The sequence below is a fragment of the Simochromis diagramma genome, unplaced genomic scaffold (genome assembly GCF_900408965.1).
Source record: "Simochromis diagramma unplaced genomic scaffold, fSimDia1.1 OVJJ01000394.1, whole genome shotgun sequence".
Classification (NCBI taxonomy): Eukaryota; Metazoa; Chordata; class Actinopteri; order Cichliformes; family Cichlidae; genus Simochromis; species Simochromis diagramma.
Window position 1 is genome coordinate 149,734 of NW_024386986.1, and position 22,676 is coordinate 172,409.

Consider the following 22,676-nt stretch of genomic DNA (forward strand, 5'->3'; position numbering starts at 1 on the left):
GTCAGTATCCGTGTTGTACCTTTGACCAGATATTGCTTCTGTCTGGTGTGAAAGTCAGTTATCCGTGTTGTACCTTTGGACCAGATATTGCTTCTGTCTGGTTTTTAAAGCTGGTATCCGTGTTGTACTTGTGAACCACATATTTTTTCTGTTGATTATGAAAGTCGGGATCGGTAGTATATCTTCTGATAATGTAGTCTCTCATTTTTTGTTTGAAAATGACGATCACTTTGGTATCTCTTCACCTTGCTAGGCTTTTACTTTTTCTTGAATATGAGGATTTGCGTAATATTTTTTGGCTGATAACAGTCTTTGTTTACGGTAATGACAGTTTTCAGCAATTGAGTTTCATAGCCTGTAATCTTTTCATTCGAAATTCACGACAGGAGGCATATCGTTCTCTGTTGTGTCTTTTTTTGTTTGTCTTCTTTGCCACTTCTTCAGTTGAAGATTTGTCTTTAGCTTTTACATACTCCCTCTGACTTGTTTGAGCTTGATGAATAGCTTTCCGACGTCGTCGTTTATTTAATTTGCTCACATTTCTTGCTGTTCGGGGGGTTTTAGCCATTTTGTCATCTGGTGAGTTTAAAGTATTGTCTAACATCGTCATGTGGGTTTTGGCTGATTCTGGTTCAGGCATTTGCGCAGTGGGATTCGTGATTTGTGGTTCATCATTTTGTGTTGATGATGTAGCTGTAGCTCCTGGTGTTGCCTGAGTTGACTGTCCAGGGGGTTCCGTGTGAGTGCTGACTGTTTTGAAAGAAACAGGCACAAACTCATATCGTGCATGCTTGCCTTGATTTTGAAAAAGGTTATGCACGTGGGTGATCAGGTCATTCACATGAGTGAAAGTGAGCATGACTGCTGTTCCATTTGGCTGACGTAAACCCGCTGCACTTCTTGAATGTGAATCAAATAATCCATACCTCCCAGATTTGTCACGGAAAACCGCAATGCACTCAGGTGAGACCATGAGCAAAGCAAAGTTCACATCTGTTGACAGACATACAAGGCGACTAGCAAGAGGCAACCACCACTCTGTTCTTTGAGGACTGTTCTCTGCTGCTGCCACATATCCATAACTTACGTCATCCATTTTCACACTGTAGACATTTATGTCAGTATGAAGTTCTTTGGGCAGGTCCTCCATGGTCAGATGATCGTGTGTATAACGCTTCTCCTGCAGAAGATTTGTTTTAATCCAACAGTAGAGTGCATCTCCCTGTTCAAGGACCTTATCAAGTATGGCTGTGTTGAACTGGTATTCCTCATTAAGGTAGGCCAGAAATGTGAGGGCATTACATGTGCACTGATGATTTCGAGAGAATTCTGGGTACCTTTCATCACTCTGACAATGAGTTGCACTGACACTCCAAAAGGGCTGAACTGTGTTGCTCTGTAGCTCCTCCGTCAGTAGGTCTTCATTTGTGTCATGGAAAGGCTGATCAAGAAATGCAAAGGTGACACATATTATTGTTAAACATTTTATGATATGTGTTTCAAGGTTGAGCAACAATAAAATACATTTAAGTGTTGCTGCAATAATGTAGAAAAATGTTGTGTTTTTATTTTTTTAAGTGTCAACGACTGAACGTAGTGTAAAGCGCTTTGGGAGCCTTGGAGACTAAGTAAAGTGCTATACAAATACAGGCCATTTACCATTTTTAATTATGTTAAAATAATTAAGCAATGTTCAGGCAAATTAATCCAAATTATATCACTCATCAATCATAGTATAGCATAATCTGAAGATAAACAGCATCAGATATGCCAGAAAGAGAAAGGCAGAAAGATATGGAGTGCCAGGACTGCCATAATGCATTAATTAAATACACCATTAAATAATTAATTAAATGTGGCAATAATTAATTAAAATTGGAATTAATTAATTAAATAAATAGTTATGACACATGTAATTAATTAATTATTGACACATTTAAATTATTTATGTATTTCACATTTTAATTAATTATTGACACATTTAATTAATTAATTATTGACACATTTAATTAATTATTTATGTATTTCACATTTTAATTAATTATTGACACATTTAAATAATTATTGACACATTTAATTAATTATTTAATGATATATTTATTTATTTCATTTTGGCAGTCATGGCGCCTGGCTCTCATCATGAAATAATTTTATCTGTCAGCCTCACCCATCAAACTCAGGGGGCGGGGTTAACGCTGATCGAGTCAAAACCATTGCTTTGGCCTGGTGGCCATTGTTTCTAGCACACAACAACCGGCATGTGGAAGCTAACAGAACTGAACTTTGAAAAACCCTGTTTGTGTGTCACCAAATACTGTTTTAATATTTTTTTAGCCGAGAATGTAGTGGTTTAATCTTCATGTGTCTGGTCGGTTTGTCAAGATACAGCCTCTTTGCAAAAGTGCTTCGATGATTTCGGAGATGTCTGCCCAGTCTCACGGCAAAGCGTGGGATAGACCCGCTCGCCTCGCAAGCAATCCCACCGACAAAGCGCAGGCCCCGGTACACAGCTGTAGTAACCCCCGCTGACTTCTTTTACTGAGGTTATATTTATCGGGGTTTTATTTCCTGATGTTCGTATGTGTCCTACGTGTTTCAGTATAATTCTGAATTATAACTAACATTAAAAACATGTTTAAGGAGGAGAGAGCAAATAAATCTGTTTAACATCTGATCTTTGGGTTTTTGTTCAGTAATCAGCGTGACCTGTGTATAAACGCATAAAAGAGATAACGTTGGTGTTTCTGTCATGTAGTAACTGCTGGCTTTAACTGTACAAAGGTTGTTCGACACTATGAAACACATACAGACTTCATGATGTTCGGCTAATATTTTTATAGTGAATATTAATCAGAGGGTAAACGGCCCTGTACACCACGGAGCGAGGTCAGCATATCCACGATATCCTCAGCTCCATGAGTTAACACAAAGTTTCCCAGCTGACTATCTAACTGCCAACTATTCCAGAGACGTGAAAATATACAGCATAAAGAAAAGTGTAAGAGACTCGGCAGCAGATTAGAATAACAGTTATACATTTAATAAATCACCAAATGAATCCAAGAAACGAGCAAACCTGTTCCGACAATTTGAGTTTGTATTCCCTCAGCCGCAGACTCGCTGCTGTTTAAATGTTTGAAAAGGAAGATTAGATATAAAAAACGTCAAACATAGACTCAGTCTGCCTTCACATTTGATATGAGGCCAGCACGTATAGTGGCTGTGTCCTGTTTTAAGATCATACATGTAAAATTGTTGTCTGACCTCCGTCGATCCAGCCGCTCAGAGTCCGTGGTTACCATGGTTACTGCATAAGCAGCTGTAATGTTAACAGCTGGCACTGAGGAAACCTACCGGCACCATGGGTGTTTATATTTTTCATTGCAAAACAACTGTCTGAATGGTTAACTGAAGTTAACTTGGATAAATTATAGTTAAGGAGTATCACAGATAACGCCTACGTGAGCGACTGTTCACCTGAAATCAGCAGGCTATTACTGAAATACACGTGCTATATCATAAACTATGATATAAATAGGGAGGTCCTATTAACATGTTTAGTTTTAAAGGACACCTTCCTGCCTTAATTAGTCTCCTTCATGAGCAGTATTAGTTTTCTTCTAACATCCAGAAGTCTGCACCATGTGTTTCATAGTTTGTAACAAGCCTTTGACAGGTAAACATAACATGACCGAAAAAGAAAAAAAAAGAAAAAAAAAAGAGAGAGAGTGTTGACATAAGAAGAGAAAATGCTCTCAATTATGGAGACAGGCAAATGGTTCATTTATGTTTGATGTGTGTTTATTCCTCCCTAAATATCGTCGGTGAAGTTTGCCATGCACGTCAGATTTTCCTGCGCATTTTTTATACCTCTGCCAACAGAGAGAGAAAAAAATCACATTCTAACAGACAGCTGGTGCTTAGAATACAGTTGAATAACTATTAAAAAACAGATGATATTTAGATGATAGTTCAGTCTAACACATGTGCCAGTGAACTATTAAACGTCTGTGAAACTATGCAGTTATGAAACGTAACTTTAACCTCAGCCAAACCGATTTGCTCAGTTGTAAATAAAACAGCGAAGTAAACGTGACCCGACAGACAGAACCTGAGTGAATGAAGTCCAGCGTTTAACCACTGAGAGCTAAAACTCAGCTGAGGTTTCAAAGCTGTGTGCCGGTGATTGGACATCAGCCGCTGATGAAGCTGCTTCGCCTATAAAGTGCTCTGTAAGGAAACAAGCTCCAGCAGCTCTGCGCTCGGGGAAAACACTATATTTACTTATCTTGTGCAGAAAAATGCGCTGACATTGCTTTATATCAAGTACCGGCTGCCCGGTTAAACTGTGACTATCACCAGGTAACGTAGGCGTGTTTCTTGAATTAGCAGCGGGTGTTAAACAGCTGACAGATGAGGAGGAGGGTGCATGCAGGTAAACTGAGGGTCTGTTGAGCTGATCGCTGGTTTCGTGAGAAAAATGTCAGCTCGTTATTTATGTTACAGAAGCACAGAGACACAAGACCAGGCGGAAAGAGACGATCGTTCGGTGAAAATGAGAATCTGCGAATGCAACATGTGGAACACGGAGAGTGGAATATGTAAACAAACCGGTTAACGTAACCCCCTGGGTGCACTCTGCATGCTGACTGTTAGCAGAGCTAGTGAAATCTCTGAAAACATCTGAGCACTTTTGCAAACATGTTCTATGTTGACAACCTGACCAGACATACGTCGCGACATTCGCGGCTAAAACACTGTTAAAAGTGTAGCTGGTGACAGAAAAACGGGGTATTTTAAAACTACACCACCACCATTGCTGCCTGTGATTTGATCTGCATTCTGGGATACCTGGCTGCCCCAAGTCTACACAAGCAATCGATTATCTAGGATCGACCTGTTTTGACTTACTTTGCACGGCAACCAATCAAATGTTAGAGAAGCTGCATGGGCAGCGTTAACCCCGCCCCCTGAGTTTGATGGGTGAGGCTGACAGATAAAATTATTTCATGATGAGAGCCAGGCGCCATGACTGCCAAAATGAAATAAATAAATATATCATTAAATAATTAATTAAATGTGTCAATAATTATTTAAATGTGTCAATAATTAATTAAAATGTGAAATACATAAATAATTAATTAAATGTGTCAATAATTAATTAATTAAATGTGTCAATAATTAATTAAAATGTGAAATACATAAATAATTAATTAAATGTGTCAATAATTAATTAATTACATGTGTCATAACTATTTATTTAATTAATTAATTCCAATTTTAATTAATTATTGCCACATTTAATTAATTATTTAATGGTGTATTTAATTAATGCATTATGGCAGTCCTGGCACTCCATAGAAAGACAGTGACAGGAACAGTGAGAGTGAGTGAGAGAGAGCAGAGGTGGGAAGTAAAAATGACAAATATTTTAGATATCTGTAATTTGCTTGAGTGCTGTTTTTTTTTTTAATGACCTTTAACAAAGGTCATATCTGTACCTTCTGCTCCTCATATTTTCAAAGCAGTTAATTTCTTTCAGTATAACACATTATTTTAGGTTGCTGCGGGCCTTCAAACATCAACTAAATTGCAGCCTAAATACAAATATATGAAAGGAAATCCTGTTTATGTATTATTCGTAAGAGGATCTCAGATGCTCTTAAATTAGATGTAATTCGTTCACTAATTTCAGATTAAACCAGATGGTTCTGTACATGTGCCATAAAAACACGTTTCATAGTTGTGTTACATTTTGTAAAGAAATTACACAAAATTCAGTTACAGGTTAAATGTGATTGAAACAGAATACACTGACATCCATCTTGATAAAAGATGAGTGTCACAAAGCCATGTTTGTATTTATTTGCACTGCTTTTCACTGTGGATGTCAATTTATGTGAAGCTTAAAGTATTAAATGGTATAAACGTTTTTTTTCTGAACAATATATACATATATAGAAATAGCTAAATAGACAGAAATAGTTGTTGAGATGTCTGCATTTTAGGAATCTGAAGAAAGAAATTTACAAATGTACATGTTTAGTCTAACATTTTAATATATTTAGTACGAGTTAGCAAGCATACTTAAGGTGAAAGACTAAATATCAACCCCGGTGATTATACAGCAAAGATCACATGTATACTAATTTGTTATAGACATTTGTGGACATACCTTTGTAAGTGGAGAATTTGATGCCGTGTGGAAATCATCAGTTGCCCAGACTCGTTTTGCTGGTGGACGAGTGTCTGAAATCTGATAATGGGTTACATACAGTTAATCAAAATTATAAAAACCTACTAACAGAGTTGAAACGGAGTGTAACACTGGATACTTTAAAGAAAACATGAAACAGTAGTGATTACTAAACTTACAATAAAAAATAAAAAAGCAATAAAAAAAATCCCAGCTGTTTGCATAACTACTAAGAGATTTGAAAGTGAGTGTAACTTTAGAAACTTTAACGAAAATATGGAACAGTAGTGGTTACGTAACTAACAAAGGGGATACAACAAAATTCTTGCTTGCATAATGCTAACATGTAACCATATGTCTTTAACATTTAATGGTAATGTAACTGTCCACTATAAATCCTTAATGGGGGAAGACGTTTTTTTAAATTTACCTTGCTGCCTGGAGGACATAAGGAGGTGGGTCTATTCTCTGTTACCAAGGACAACCTGGCTGGTGCTGTCTGCTAACCCAGGAAAAACAGTATATAATGTTAAGACATTAAGTGACCTGACACATTAATTTCACTCTAAAATGCAATGCATGGCATGAACTGGTATGCCAGTTGGGTAACAGATCGTTTTTCTAGTGGACGTGTATCTGAAATCTGATGAGAGGTTATGTACAGTTAGTCAAAATTATAAAACCTACTAACAGATTTGAAACAGAATGGAATATTTGATACTGAACAGTAGTGGTTACTAAACTTACAAAGCAATAAAAAAAAAAAATCCCTGCTGTTTGCATAATGCTGAGATGTAACCATGAATATGTCTATAACATGTAATTGTCTGTTGTAAATTCTTAATAGAGGAATATTTTTTGATATTTACCTTGATACCTGGGGAACATAAGGAGGTGGGTCTATCCTGTGTTTCCAAGGATAACCTTGCTGGTGCTATCTGCTAACCCGGGAAAAAGGGTATAGAAGACATTAAGTGACCTGACACATTCATTTCATTTAAATGCTCTGCATACCATGCACTGTTATGCCAGTTGTGTGACATTATAACAAACAATCCTAAACTGTATGGGTAGGTGTTCTTAACTGTCTCAAACGTGTTTCGAAAACTGTTCAACTGTCTGTGATCACTACCATATCTTCATTACCTGGTCAGATGGAAAACTACTGACTGCCTCATCTTGGTTGTGGCCAGTGAGCATTGGGACAGCAGGATCGACCAGGTCAAGTGGTTTCCAGCGCTTCTTTTGTGCCTGGGATCTTTTATTTTTTCTCGGCATCTGGTAGAATGTCAGCAGAAAAACAGAATATTAATTGTTGGCATTTCAAGCATGTGATCAGACCCAGCTTTCATTTTAAGTCAAGCATAATAACCAGGTAGCTGCATCGGTAGCCAAAAGACTTTACAATGCAGTAAATCGACAAACAGTAAATGAATCAAAAATTCTGATGTATACCAGCAATTTTTTTATTTTAACCCTCTGATACACAAGATGACTACAAGAACCAAAAAAAAAAAAAAAAAAAAAAAAAAAAAAAAAAAAATCTCTCTTTTCTTTAAATAGACATATTGATAGTGTCACTACCCGGTCTTAAGGCTTTGTTAAGTAAAGTTCCATAACAGTTTGTATATTGTAATTGGGAAAGTGATTACCTTGAAAGTTGGGAGGCAGATTTGTTGACCACGACAATTACTCCGTTTTGGTGTACAGCAATTGGGAAAGTAATTACCTTGCAAAGCTGGGAGGCAGTGTTGTTGCTGGGGCGCTGGTAGAATGCCAGCAGCAAGCAAACCCAGATGTTCACAGCTCCTACTTAACACCTTAAACTTTCCAAACAAATCTTACAAGAACATTTGGCAAAGTGATTGGCTTGCAAACCTAGGAGACAGTCCTGTTGCCCACAACAGTTTTGTTATAGAGTAATTGGAATATTGGGTACCTTGCAAGGCTGACAGGCAGTCTCGTTGCTGGGAGGCGGTCTTGTTGCTGGGGCTCTGGCAAAATGCCAGCAGCAAGCAGACCCAGATGGTCACAGCTCCTATTTAACACCTTAAACTTTGCAAACAAATCTCACAAGAACAATTAGCAAACTGATTGGCTTGTAAAGCTGAAATGTAGCCTTGTACTGTATGGTTGAAATGTCCCACTGAGAGACAAAGAGGAACTTTACTCCCTTCCAAACAGTAAAGTTCCTCTTTGTCTCTTTGTTTTAATTACAAACAACGGCTCTGGAATAAAATGGCATCCAGCGCTAAACACACCAATTTTCTAGATATCAGCTGAACACACACATAGAAAATATAAGGGGGGCACTTACCTTGGCTGAAGCAAGAGTTGAGGTGTTAAAGGCTGCTGTAGTTAACGCCTTATAAAAACAGAAAAAGAGGTGTGAAACGCGGCTACAATGAAGCTATTGTTTTGGACGCGGCGACAGTCGCCACTTAAAAGTTTTAATTACAAACGATACCTCTGGAATAAAGTGACATCCAAGTGCTAACCACACAATCATTTTGTAGATATCAGCGTCCAGACACAGAAAATCACTTTCAAAGTCATTTTCAAGCCGGAGAGGCTTACCTATGCTCAATATCCGCTAGCTAGCCACCACCGAGACAAAGGGCGTGAAATGCGATCGCCAAGATACACATACAAAAAAAAAAAAAATCACTTCGCTTCTTAAAAGTTTTAATTACAAACGATACCTCTGGAATAAAGTGACATCCAAGTGCTAACCACACCATCATTTTGTAGATATCAGCGTCCAGACACAGAAAATCACTTTCAAAGTCATTTTCAAGCCGGAGAGGCTTACCTATGCTCAATATCCGCTAGCTAGCCACCACCGAGACAAAGGGCGTGAAATGCGATCGCCAAGATACACATACAAAAAAAAAAAAAAAATCACTTCGCTTCTTAAAAGTTTTAATTACAAACGATACCTCTGGAATAAAGTGACATCCAAGTGCTAACCACACCATCATTTTGTAGATATCAGCGTCCAGACACAGAAAATCACTTTCAAAGTCATTTTCAAGCCGGAGAGGCTTACCTATGCTCAATATCCGCTAGCTAGCTTTAGCAGCGTGCCGAACATGACCACGACAGACAAAGAAATCGCCCAGACAGGCATAAAAAAATCACTTTCAAAGCTAAATTTCAAACAGAGGGAGAGATATGGACTTACCTTGTCAAAGCTTACGCTGTCTTACCGAACACTTCAGAAAATCACGTTCAAAGATCAATTTCAAACCGGAGGCGAAGAGACGCGTGGAAGTCACTTCTAAGGTCAAATTCAAACCCGGAGGAGGGGCGGAGAGACGCGCGCCGTTGATAGTGTCGTCATTGCGTTAATCCAAATAAGGGTAGACAGGCCGTACTACTCCCGACATACCACTAGAGTGAGCCAACACACCACAAATGAAGTTTCAACAGGATAAGTTTCATTTTTACTTCCCATTCATTTCAATGGGAAAAAACTAGCATTAAAATATTCATATTTAAAAAACTATAGAAGTAATAAACACCAAAAGTCATAGCACACCATTCCTGATCCAGCCGCACAAAATGATATAACATATATGAAGCTTGTGTCAAAACTGTGGGATGAGTTACGTGCGAAAATTTCAGGCTGAAAAAGGAAAATAATAATAATAAGAATAATAATAATAATAAGAATAATAAATCCGAGCAATAGTAATAAGTGTGCCTTTTGGCATAGGCACACTTAATAATAATAACTAGAAAGCGAAAATTTCTGAAGAAATTTTAAGTGTGCCTATGCCGCTGCCAATGAGTGTAGTTTGTCATTCATACGGCTCCAAAAAAAAAATCCAAATAAGGGTAGACAGGCCGTACTACTGCTGGCATACCACTAGAGTGAGCCAACACCACAAATGAAGTGAGTGAGCCAACACTCCACAAATTAAGTTTCACTTTCGTTTCAAGTTAAGTTTCACTTTCCGTCCCATTCATTTCAATGGGAAAAAACTTGCATTAAAATATTCATATTTAAAAAACTATAGAAGTAATAAACACCAAAAGTCATAGCACACCATTCCTGATCCAGCCGCACAAAATGGTATAACATATATGAAGCTTGTGTCAAAACTGTGGGATGAGTTACGCGCGGAAATTTCAGGCTGAAAAAGGAAAATAATAATAATAATAATAATAATAATAATAAGAATAATAAATCCGAGCAATAGTAATAAGTGTGCCTTTTGGCATAGGCACACTTAACTAGAAAGCGAAAATTTCTGAAGAAATTTTAAGTGTGCCTATGCCGCTGCCAATGAGTGTAGTTTGCCATTCATACGGCTCCAAAAAAAAAATCCAAATAAGGGTAGACAGGCCGTACTACTGCTGGCATACCACTAGAGTGAGCCAACACACCACAAATGAAGTGAGTGAGCCAACACTCCACAAATTAAGTTTCACTTTCGTTTCAAGTTAAGTTTCACTTTCCGTCCCATTCATTTCAATGGGAAAAAACTTGCATTAAAATATTCATATTTAAAAAACTATAGAAGTAATAAACACCAAAGTTATAGCACACCATTCCTGATCCAGCCGCACAAAATGATATAACATATATGAAGCTTGTGTCAAAACTGTGGGATGAGTTACGCGCGGAAATTTCAGGCTGAAAAAGGAAAATAATAATAATAATAATAATAATAAGAAGAATAATAAATCCGAGCAATAGTAATAAGTGTGCCTTTTGGCATAGGCACACTTAATAATAATAATAATAAGAATAATAAATCCGAGCAATAGTAATAAGTGTGCCTTTTGGCATAGGCACACTTAATAATAATAAGAATAATAAATCCGAGCAATAGTAATAAGTGTGCCTTTTGGCATAGGCACACTTAATGAGACTCTGCTAATGTGTGTTCAAGAAGCTCCCGTACTTTGGAACAATTCCCATCCCATTTCCATAGTCGAGCACTTCTCCTGTGTTTAGACTAAAAACTGCACTGCAAAAACACAATGCATGTGAGCTGCACTGGTGATGTAATTTTGCTTCAGGAACCTTGGAGTAAAGTACGATTAATTGTAACCCTGGTCCCACGTAGCTATGGTCAAAGCTAGACTGCGTAGTACAATGAGACTGGGCCTGGGTTCGTTATACTTCTATATATGAATACCAATCCCTTCTATAAATAAAGGCCACCACAGCTGTATCTTACACAAATTGCTCCCCTATAAGCATTTATTTGGGAAAAGAAAAACAAATAAACGTAATGTCAAAGCACACACTGTCCTTTACCTCTTGCAGATCACAAATATATAAGATCAGGACCACAGGTAGTCGACCTCAATCACGCAAACGTCTACCACTTGTCCCGCCCCAGAGAGGTGTCACTCTCTCGTGGATGATGATGTTTTCTGGAGTGAACTCCAACCCAAGCTTCACTGGTCTGTTTCCCAACTCGTGACATGTGGATCCTTGTAGACGTATATGTTCAATCAAACCAAACTTAAACTTAACCAAGTAATTTTCTGTGCTGATCAAACAGTAAGTGAAAAGTGAGCAAAATAAAAATGTCATCTTTCACCTTTTTAAGAGGTTTCAATAAACCGTGATGTCAGGGTATGTGAAGTCAGGTGCAGCTGAGTAACCCCCATCAACCCACCCCCACCTGTTTTCTTTTGTGCTTATTTTCCTGAAGTGGTTTGTGGTTTATTTTTATCCACCACATTTTCATTTTGCATGAAATGGAAACATTATAATTTTAGAAATACTTCAAAGTCTTGCAAAGGTTTGCGCTGCGGAAGAACAATGTGACAAAATGGAAACAGACTGTGAAGGGACATTCAGTGTACAGCTAATAACAGACCTGAAACATGAAAATCACGTGTTCATTCAGTGATAAGGAGTGTTTTACACATTCTTTTTCATATTCTACTGTCTGCTAATTGCACTCAATCTCATTATAGCCTCTTCTGCATTTTCTCTTCAGCCAGGTTTCGTCTGCACCAAAATTTGTCCCATCTGTGCTTTACTTCAATAAACCAGCTATAAATTAGCACAGAGATGGTTTGGGTGGAAATATATACATAGATATAGATCTATCTATCTATCTACATATATATTAGTATACATAATAGGTGTGTGTATTCGCGTAGCTGTTGGTATGCAGTGTGTGTCTGCAGGTGCTTTTCACACTTTTGTCGCAAACTTCCCACAACAACCACAGAACAACAACCACGGGAAATGCTGAGCTGGTAGTATCATTTCACCTAAAATCTCCGGGTCTTTGTGACTAACTTTTTTCTTTACCAGGACCAAGTTTTTACTGTTACTGTAAAATTCTTAGAAAGTCTCAAATGTCTACAATAGTTTTTTCCAGGATTTCAAAGCATCTAATTGCCCTCATGTACGGAAACTCATGTACGGCTTCATCTACGTCAGAGTTCAATTTGGTTTTTGTTTGTTTTTTTCAATCACCCGTTAACCACAAGTGCGTTGCATGTCCTATGGAGGAGAAGAAGACAGTGTTTTACTCCAAGTATCTCTGTTGAACTGAAAATCTTTGACTAACACTTTGCAGCTTTGACTTTTAGTGGGCAGCACTGTGTGTAATTTTAAAATGACTGAAAGGCTTTAGACTGCAGCTGTCATGTGTCACATGTATTTAGAGTAAGCTGTCAAAATAGCACATGAATTATGAGCATATATAAAGTATATTTAAATGAGCTGTGATAGATCTGTGGAAGTAATATTCACAAAAAAGACGTACAACAAAACGCAAAACACATTTAAATAAGTCTATAAAATGATTGTGTTTCGTGACACTGCGGCCCCTCGTTTGTACCCCAATCATTCTAACATCATTTCCTGTTGCAGCTGCACAGAGACCTGTAATCACGCTAACATATTATTTATCCAACATATTGGATAAGAAGTGATCTCTAAGTGCTCTTAGAGATCACCCAACCAATTTGTACCACACAGTAGGACATATTATTATTTTTTATTAAAATATCACAAACAGTTGGAGAGATCAGCACTAATTAGGGGAGTTAAGCCCATATTGACACCTGTTAATCAAAGTATGTATGCCCCTAACTCCAGTCTACAATTCTCATAAAGGTGGCAGCTTTCCATAAACATGCCTGGATTACTAAGTTACTAAGTCCTGGAAGCTTTTTAAACATGTAGGTCTAAAGATTAACTCACCTCATTATTGGCCACAGTTGTGACCAAGTGACCAATAAAGGAAATGACCTTTTTTTATTTGTGCACTGGCTTCATTTTACAACACTGCAAGTTGCCACTTGCCCTGAGCATGGAGGAAACTGAGCTTATTTTTTTATTATGGCACATCCTGTCAGACCGATTCAAACACACACAGTAAATTTGTGCTTTGTTAAGACAAGGAATAATTTAATTTATGAAAACCTGTTCAAGCATAAGCACCTTATACTCTATGCTCCCTTAGTTTTTCATTTAAGCTCTCTTCAAGTTTCAGATATTTATGATTAAATTTGATATTTAAAAGGATCTAATCTTTACTGTAGGAGTAAATTCTTAGAAAAAAAAAGGTTTGCCGTAGAATTTTGATTAATTTAATTTCATCCCAGACTGACCCAATAAAATATAGTTGGAACAAAATTGAAAAATCCTTCATTTTAAAAAGTAAATATTCTGTCTACCACCTGTGGCTGAGGTTGTAGACTTGTAGGTGAAGACAAACTGCACAGTGTCCATCCATTCATTCTCTTCTGCTTATCCAATTCAGGGTTACAGGGGTGCTGGAGCCTATCTGAGCTACCACAGGGCGAAAGGCAGAGTATACCCTAGAAAGGTTGCCAGTGTTTGTAGGGCAACAAACAAACAACTATTCACACTAACATTCACACCTACAGGTAACGTAGACTCACCAGTTTACCTACCCCTACTAAGTGCATGACTTTAGAATGTGGGAGGAAGCTGGAGTTCCCAAAGAGAACCTATGCAAACAGGAGCAAATGATCCCCTAAATATCATTTTTTTAAGCTTGACCACTCTGAGTCCAGACTTTCTCTGTTGCCAAAAGAATTCAAAAGAATGGAATTTAATACAAACAAACCCTAATGTATCACATGCGATACAAAAAATATATAACAAAAAAAAATATCATACACAACATGATATAGCAAAAACATAATTGTGGATTTTGTTATAAGGGTTAATAAACATCTCAGTTCCAAAAAAAATCAGGATTTTCTGGCTTTTTTTTCAAGGGTTAAGACTTGATCGTTTTCTAATTTTCACGTCATTCTGAATGTATTGTAAACGGTGTTTTCTTACATTTCTGTTTGTCAGACTTTCCTTTAAGCATTTGACACAAAGATGGAAAATACGACTGACTCGGATTATGACTACAACAATTACACAGAAGCTGTACCATGCACCAGGGACAATGACAACAAACTGGGAGCACTGCTGTCCATCCTTTACTACTTCATGTTTGCCTTCAGTGTCATTTGCAACGGGATAGTCCTCATCATCATCCGTCGGTAAGTTAGTCTAACAAAGCTGTATTATTTTGTTCTCTGCAGTGTTGGCATTAAATAAAAGATCTTGAATGACGGTTATTTTTAAAATTTCTACTGATTTAACTCTTGAGACTTGTGACGGGTCGGTCACCCTCTCTCAACCTGCACAGACACCTGAGAACTGTCCACCCATCAGTGCAATGGGACGATAAAACACAGTCAGTTAATCAGTCAGTAATGAAGGTGCCAGTGTGTCTACTGCAACCGTTGCTGCTGCTTTTGCTGCAATATCTACAGCATCATGCATATACCACCACAACCACCTAAACCAACCCAGAGCTCTATGAGACTCTGTGAGAACTCAGTGAATGAAGACTGAGCCAATGATTGCACTTGATATCCAAGCGTTTTCAGTTGTGGATGATAAAGGATTCAGGAAGTTTATTCGTGCACTGAATTCTATTTTATATTGTTGTTGATAATAAATTAATTCAAGCAATAAAACAACTTATTGAGCCGCTCGGGAGCCGAAAGAGCCGGCTCATTTTAGCGAGAGAGCCGGTTCTCTAAAACGAGCCGGAATTCCCATCCCTGCTGTGACTCACATTACTTTTAGGTGAAAATTTAAGCTGTAATTCCTAGGATGGTAATGCTGACTGATTTAGCAACACCTGTGGTCTATTCTGGTAAAGTTCTAGATTGGGTTCTTCATAAGATGTACGAGGGAAAAGAGTTGCCGTGTCTTACGGTGTGTTCACACCGAACGCGATGGACGCGAACAAAACGCCCCAAACGCCCCTGATTTGACACGTGCACATTCGCATCTCAACGCATGTCCAAGAAAAATCCATAGCGCGCGTGAACCGGAAATGTGGGAGGAATGTGGGAGGAAGTTGTGCCAGACCGGTATCTTTGCAAGATGGCAGCTGTCGAGTTAGCGCTTGAAGAGAGAGTGTCCCTTCTCTATTTACTGTGGAGAGCAGAGCAGCGGCGTAAAAGACATCCTCGCCGTACCTGGGTCCATCAGGTCCTCCAGAGGCGTGAGCAGTTTGGTGAGTTTCACCATTTGCTCCAGGAGCTGCGCCTGGATGACGGCCGGTTCCAGCGATATCACCGTCTCTCACTCGGCCAGTTTGAGGACTTGCTTTCCCGCGTCGGTCCCAGCATCGCCCGCTTAGACACCAATTACAGGCGCTCAATCCCACCTGCAGAGCGCCTGTCCGTCTGCCTGAGGTTAGTAAAAGTATTTAATACGGTAGTCCTTTATTGATACCTGTGCTAATATGCTAAACCATCCATTTATACTGTTCTGACTATTGTCAAATTTGTACATGTTTGATTTGTTTGGTTAGTGCACTGGCCCTTTAAGAGAAAGGCATGGTCCGTGTGCAGTTTTATGTTGATTAATAGCAGTTAATTAGATGCTGTATTATGCGTGCTAATTTATGGTTCGTAGACAGCTGTTTGATGTTAGCATTAGCACTTGGTCACGCGGCTCCTCAAGTAATTATTTTAATTTGTCACTTATATACACTGTATTTTGTTGTTACAGTTTCACACCTGCCATATAAAGCAAGGTCTAAACCCACTCTGGCGTCAGTGACTTTTGTGTGGAGGTGTTTAACTCCTGGATAGTAGAAAGTGGTTCTACAAGGCCAGTACAGTGAAAAGGGACACCCTACAACAACGATGAAGACTGCATTGTTACACGCTGTATCCAGACCAGCACGACAGACGCAGTGACACCAAGTCAGCATAAATGCACATTCAATCAGCTTAAAGATGGAGAAAGAAGGATATGAAGTAAGATCCACGACGTCAAAGAAATCTAGCCGCTCTTCCACTGCAAGTGTAATGTTAGCCGTCGCTACTGCCCGCGCTAAAGCTGAAGCTGCCCAAAAAAGAGCTGAGTTTGCAAAGAAGGAAGTTGAATTTAAAGTAGAAAGAGCCAAATTAGATGCAAAGCTTGATGTTCTAGCAAAAGAAAGTGAAGCTGAGGCCGCAGCCGCTGAAGCAGCTGTCTTGGAGTCTGCTGTTGCAAGTTTTGACATGAGTGATGAGCACCTGAGCTTACCAAAGGAGACACAGAGTTCTCATGAGCGAACTACAGACTATGTCAATATGCATCAGGCACGCAGTGATTCAGTCAAATCAAAGGACGTCAAAATAGGAAAAGGCGAGTATGCAAATCGACCTAAGCCACCGGACATGTCACCGGATGAACTGCCCTCAGCACCAAATGACTATGGCTCCCTCAGACCCCCTGATCAAAGAGATTACTCACCTGAAAGGCAAGGACAACAGTTACACTCTGTTAACTATCAGCAGCACCTTAGCCATGTCTCACCAGGGTTTACACCACCCTCTGCTGGACGTTTTCGGCACTACCCTCCAGATCCAAATTCCTCTAGGGACTCTAATGAGCTTGCCAAATATTTAATGAGAAGTCAGTTGTTAACCTCTGAACTCACCAAGTTTGATGACAAGCCGGAGAACTATTTATCTTGGAAGTCATCTTTCATCAACGCCATTGACACTCTAGAGCTTAGGGGCATCTGAACAAATCGACCTCCTTGTAAAATCACTTGGCGCAGAATCTACCAAGCATGCACATCGCATCAAAGCTGTAAACATAACAAACCCAGCTGTGGCATTAGAGCTAATCTGGGAGAGACTAGAAGAAATCTATGGGTCGCCAGAAGCCATTGAAAGTGCTCTTTTCACCAAACTTGATCAATTTCCTAAAATAGGGCCCAGAGACAATCAAAAACTAAGAGAGCTGAGTGATCTGTTGCAGGAGATAAATGCAGCAAAACAAGAAGGGTACTTGCATGGACTCTCCTATCTCGATACAGCGCGAGGTGTTGCTCCCATTGTGGATAAGCTGCCATATGGGATACAGGACAAGTGGATGATGGAAGGCTCACACTACAAACAGCGGCACAGGGTGACCTTCCCTCCATTCATGTTCTTCTTACAGTTCATACAGACACAAGCAAAGGCACACAACGATCCAAGCTTCAATCTGCTGTCAACCTGCAACTCTGGAGTTAAAAGGGACAAGCTTGGAGATGGTTACAGCAACAACCGCAGGTCAGTTTCAGTGCATAAAACCAACGTTATAGCCATATCTGAGGAAGGACCGGACAAATGTTGTCCTGTGCACAACAAACCTCACGCCTTACAACAGTGCAGAAGTTTCAGAGAAAAGCAAATTCAGGAACGAAAGGCAATATTAAAGCAACACAACATCTGTTTCAAGTGCTGCGCTTCTAACAAACACGTAGCTCGCGACTGCCAAGCAGAAACCAAATGCTCTGAATGTAACAGTGATAAGCACCCAACAGCTCTGCATTCAGATGTTCCTCGCCTTCCCAAAGCTCTTCAGCCCCCACCAAGTCACGGCGGGGAGAAACAAGAATTAAAAGAGACTGCAGTTGTTTCAAGTTGCACTGAGGTATGTGGGGAAGGATTTTCTGGGAAATCTTGCTCAAAAATATGCCCGGTTAACGTTTACCCTGCCAACGATCCTAGTAAACGCCAGAGAATGTATGTCATGCTAGATGACCAGAGTAACGTTTCACTAGCACGCTCTGAATTTTTTGACATGTTCGAGGTTAATGGTAGGGCAGAGCCATACACCCTCCAGACATGCAGTGGCGTAGGTCTCACTTCTGGCAGAAGAGCCTCTGGGTATATGATAGAGGCAATCGATAGCTCCCTCGCTATTTAGCTGCCCATGTTAATTGAATGCAACATGATTCCCAACAAAAGAGAGGAAATTCCCACTCCCTCCGCGGCTTACGCACACAGTCACCTCAAAGGCATAGCACACAAAATACCACCCTTGGACAGTGGTGCAGACATTTTGCTGTTGCTGGGAAGAGACATTTTGAGAGTTCATAAAGTGCGCAGTCAGATCAATGGTCCGCACAATGCACCATACGCACAGAGACTGGACTTAGGCTGGGTGATAATAGGAGATGTGTGCTTAGGCAATACTCATAAGCCTTCCCAAGTCTCTACCTTTAAGACTCACGTTCTATCGGATGGAAGGCCAACTCATTTTTCCCCGTGCGAAAGCCACTTTACTGTCAAGCCAGACACCAGTCTCTTAAATCGACACTTAGTACTTGGTGGTTCAAACTATAGGAAACAATTTTTTCTGCCAGACCAAGAACGACAATAAGCTTGCACCCTCCATGGAAGATCTGCAGTTCCTGATTATCATGGACAATGAGTGTTTCCAGGATGAGTCACAAAGCTGGGTGGCTCCACTGCCGTTTCGCCAGCCCAGAGCATTGCTGCCTAACAATCGCCGCTACGCACTCAGTCGCCTCAAGTCACTTGAACGAACTCTAGACAAAAACCCAAAAATGAAAGTTCACCTGATAGACTTTATGCAGAAAATGTTGGACAATGGGCACGCGGAGCTTGCACCCCCAGTACAAGAGAACAAAGAGCATTGGTACCTGCCCTATTTTGGAGTGTACCATCCTCAAAAGCCGTCACAAATCCGAGTGGTATTTGACTCCAGCGCGCAGTTTGAAGGTATGTCGCTCAACACAGTGCTGTTATCAGGACCTAATCTGAACAACAGTCTATTAGGTGTGCTAGTGAGGTTCAGAAAACATCCAGTCACAGTAACCGCAGATATCCAGCAGATGTTCTATTGCTTCCTGGTGCGCGAGGACTGCAGAGATGTACTGAGGTTTGTCTGGCACAAAGACAACGATCCACAGAAAGAGTTCGTGGATTACAGAATGTGCATGCATGTATTTGGAAACAGCCCCTCGCCTGCTGTGGCCACATATGGTTTGAGGAGGGCCGCGCAAAAGGGAGAAGCCAAATACGGGTCAGATGTCCGCCATTTCATTGAGCGTGATTTTTATGTGGATGATGCTTTAAAGTTTGTCCCCACCGAACATGATGCTATCGACCTCCTGAAACGGACACAAGACATGCAGGCAGACTCAAATCTTCGCCTCTTAAAAATAGCATCAAATAAGGTTGAAGTGATGAACGCATTCTCACCTCAAGACCGAGCCAAGGATCTCCAAAATCTGGATCTGTTCAAGGATGAACTCCCAGATCAGTGCAGTCTTGGAGTAAAGTGGAATATAATGGAGGACTATTCACTTTTCACATTCCTCATGCTGAAAAGCCATACACACGAAGAGGAGTCCTTTCAACTGTGAACAGTGTGTTTGACCCGCTTGGGTTTTTGGCCCAGTCACTGTTCGAGGACGTCTGCTTCTAAGAGAGTTGTCGCTACAGACAACAGAGTGGGACTCACCTCTCCCAGAGGATCTGAAAGGCAGATGGATAGAATGGCAACAGTCCCTCCAATGCCTCAGCAAAGTCAACGTTCCACGCACTTACACTAAGATGTCACTGTTACAGGCTAAATGTGTAGAACTTTGTGTCTTTTCAGATGCGTCCATGAAGGCAATATGTGCAGTGTCATACCTCAAGGTCACCACTGGGGATGGCAAGACAGAGGTTGGGTTTGCCCTAGGTAAGGCACGACTTGCTCCACAGCCAGAGCTCACTGTACCTAGGCTCGAACTCTGTGCCGCAGTAATGGCGGTTGAAATGGCAGAGGTCATATGTGATGAGATTGATTACCCTATAGACAAAACTAGTTTCTATACAGACAGTAAGGTGGTTCTTGGTTATATTCACAACCAATCCAGACGTTTTTATGTCTATGTAAACAATCGTGTGTGTCGTATTAGAGAGTCAACTACTCCAGAGCAATGGCATTTCGTTACGACCGACCAGAATCCTGCTGACCACGGCTCACGATCAGTTCCAGCCGCTGAGTTAGAACACACGACATGGTTCACAGGTCCAGCGTTTCTCCAGTGCCCTTCATACATCCATCTAGAGCAGACTGATTACAAACTGCTGGACCCAGACAACGACGCAGAGGTGCGCCCAGAGGTAAAGACACTTTGCACTAACATTACAAAGGAAGTTTTGGGCTCAGGACGTTGGGAGCGTTTCTCCACATGGCGCTCACTTCGGAAAACCATGTCAAACTTGATTCACATCGCACAATGCTTTTAACAATCAAACGTTGAGCCAAACTGTACAGGATGGCACATCTGTAAAACGGCCATCACCCCAGAACTGTTAGATCAAGCAGAGACAATGATCATTAAAAATGTGCAGTTTGAAACATATGCAGACGAGATAAAGCGGATCTCTGAAAAACAGAACCTCCCAAAAAACAGCCCACTGGCAAAACTAAACCCTGTGATTGGAAGTGACAATCTGCTGAGAGTTGGTGGTCGCATTAATCGCGCGGGGCTGGGAGTAAAAGACACCAACCCTATTATCTTGCCAGGCAGTCACTACATCACTACCCTCCTTGTGCGCCACCACCATGAGAAAGCAAGCCATCAAGGCAGGCATTTTACAGAGGGCGCTGTCCGAGAAAGTGGCTTGTGGGTTGTAGGAGGGAAAGGATGTATTTGCAGAGTCATAAGTAAATGTGTGACATGTAAGAAGCTGAGAGGGAAGTTTGAGGAGCAATTAATGAGTGATTTGCCCGTAGATCGCCTCCAAGTTGAGCCCCCCTTTTCTTACGTGGGTATGGACATGTTTGGCCCATGGGAAGTAACTACAAGGCGTACAAGAGGGGGACAAGCAAACAGGAAGCGGTGGGCAATATTATTCACATGCCTGTGTACAAGGGCTGTCCACATTGAAGTAGTGGAGGAGATGAGCTCTTCAAGTTTCATTAATGCACTGAGGCGTTTCTTCGCCCTCCGAGGACCCGCAAAACAACTGCGCTCGGACTGCGGCACTAATTTCATTGGTGCTCACAAAGAGATGGCCACAAATGCACCAGAGAAGGACAAAGTGCAACACTTTCTGCAGGACCAGAAGTGTTCCTGGGTTTTCAATCCTCCCCATTCTTCCCACATGGGGGGAGTATGGGAACGGATGATTGGTTTAGCACGGCGAATACTTGATAACATGCTGCTGCAAGCTGGTCGTGTTCAACTCACTCATGAGATCTTGATCACATTTCTTGCGGAAGTCACAGCTATACTGAATGCACGACCGTTGTTGCCAGTATCATCAGACCCAGAACATCCTCACATTCTCTCACCGGCGATGCTGCTGACACAAAAGACTGGAGTTGTACCCACCATCTGTGATGATGTAGGACCCAAAGAAATGCTCAGAAGCCATTGGAAGCGGGTTCAGTTCCTTGCAGACACTTTCTGGAGCAGATGGCGCAAGGAATACTTGCACACACAAGAACATTGACATTAAACAGGGAGATGTCGTTCTCCTCAAGGACAAACAAACAAGAAGAAATGAGTGGCCAATGGGCGTAATCGAAAAGACAGTTGCGAGTGAAGATGGAATTATCAGAAAGGCCGAAGTTAGAGTTGCTTTCAAGGGGAATGTTAAGACTTATTATAGACCCATTTCTGAAATGGTTTTTATAGGTTATCTATTGATGTTTAGATATCTGTTGTGGTATCCCTAAGATACCAGGCGGGGAGTGTACTGACTATTGTCAAATTTGTACATGTTTGATTTGTTTGGTTAGTGCACTGGCCCTTTAAGAGAAAGGCATGGTCCGTGTGCAGATGGGGGAAGTGTAAGAAAGAATCAGACAATCGACTGAATGTGATCTATGCTGTGATTTATGCTGTGAAAGGCTGATAAAAAGGCATTCCATGTGAGTATGCATTATTGTTTGGCACTTTTATGTTGATTAATAGCAGTTAATTAGATGCTGTATTACGCGTGCTAATTTATGGTTCGTAGACAGCTGTTTGATGTTAGCATTAGCACTTGGTCATGCGGCTCCTCGAGTAATTATTTTAATTTGTCACTCATATACACTGTATTTTGTTGTTACAGTTTCACACCTGCCATATAAAGCAAAGTCTAAACCCACTCTGGCGTCAGTGACTTTTGTGTGGAGGTGTTTAACTCCTGGATAGTAGAAAGTGGTTCTACAAGG

General features: G+C 40.4%; 1 protein-coding gene across 1 annotated transcript; it reads right to left on the reverse strand.

The window, feature by feature from the left end:
• Positions 1 to 334: 334 nt before the first annotated feature.
• Positions 335 to 8,848, reverse strand: LOC120738999. The gene is made up of 5 exons (XM_040040617.1): positions 7,343 to 8,848; positions 7,066 to 7,137; positions 6,627 to 6,698; positions 6,176 to 6,256; positions 335 to 1,441 (listed from the first exon to the last, which is right to left on the reverse strand). Exons 1-5 carry the CDS (start codon positions 7,472 to 7,474, stop codon positions 335 to 337), a joined length of 1,464 nt encoding a protein of 487 aa, XP_039896551.1. The 5' UTR covers positions 7,475 to 8,848.
• Between the last annotated feature and the right edge of the window lie 13,828 nt (positions 8,849 to 22,676).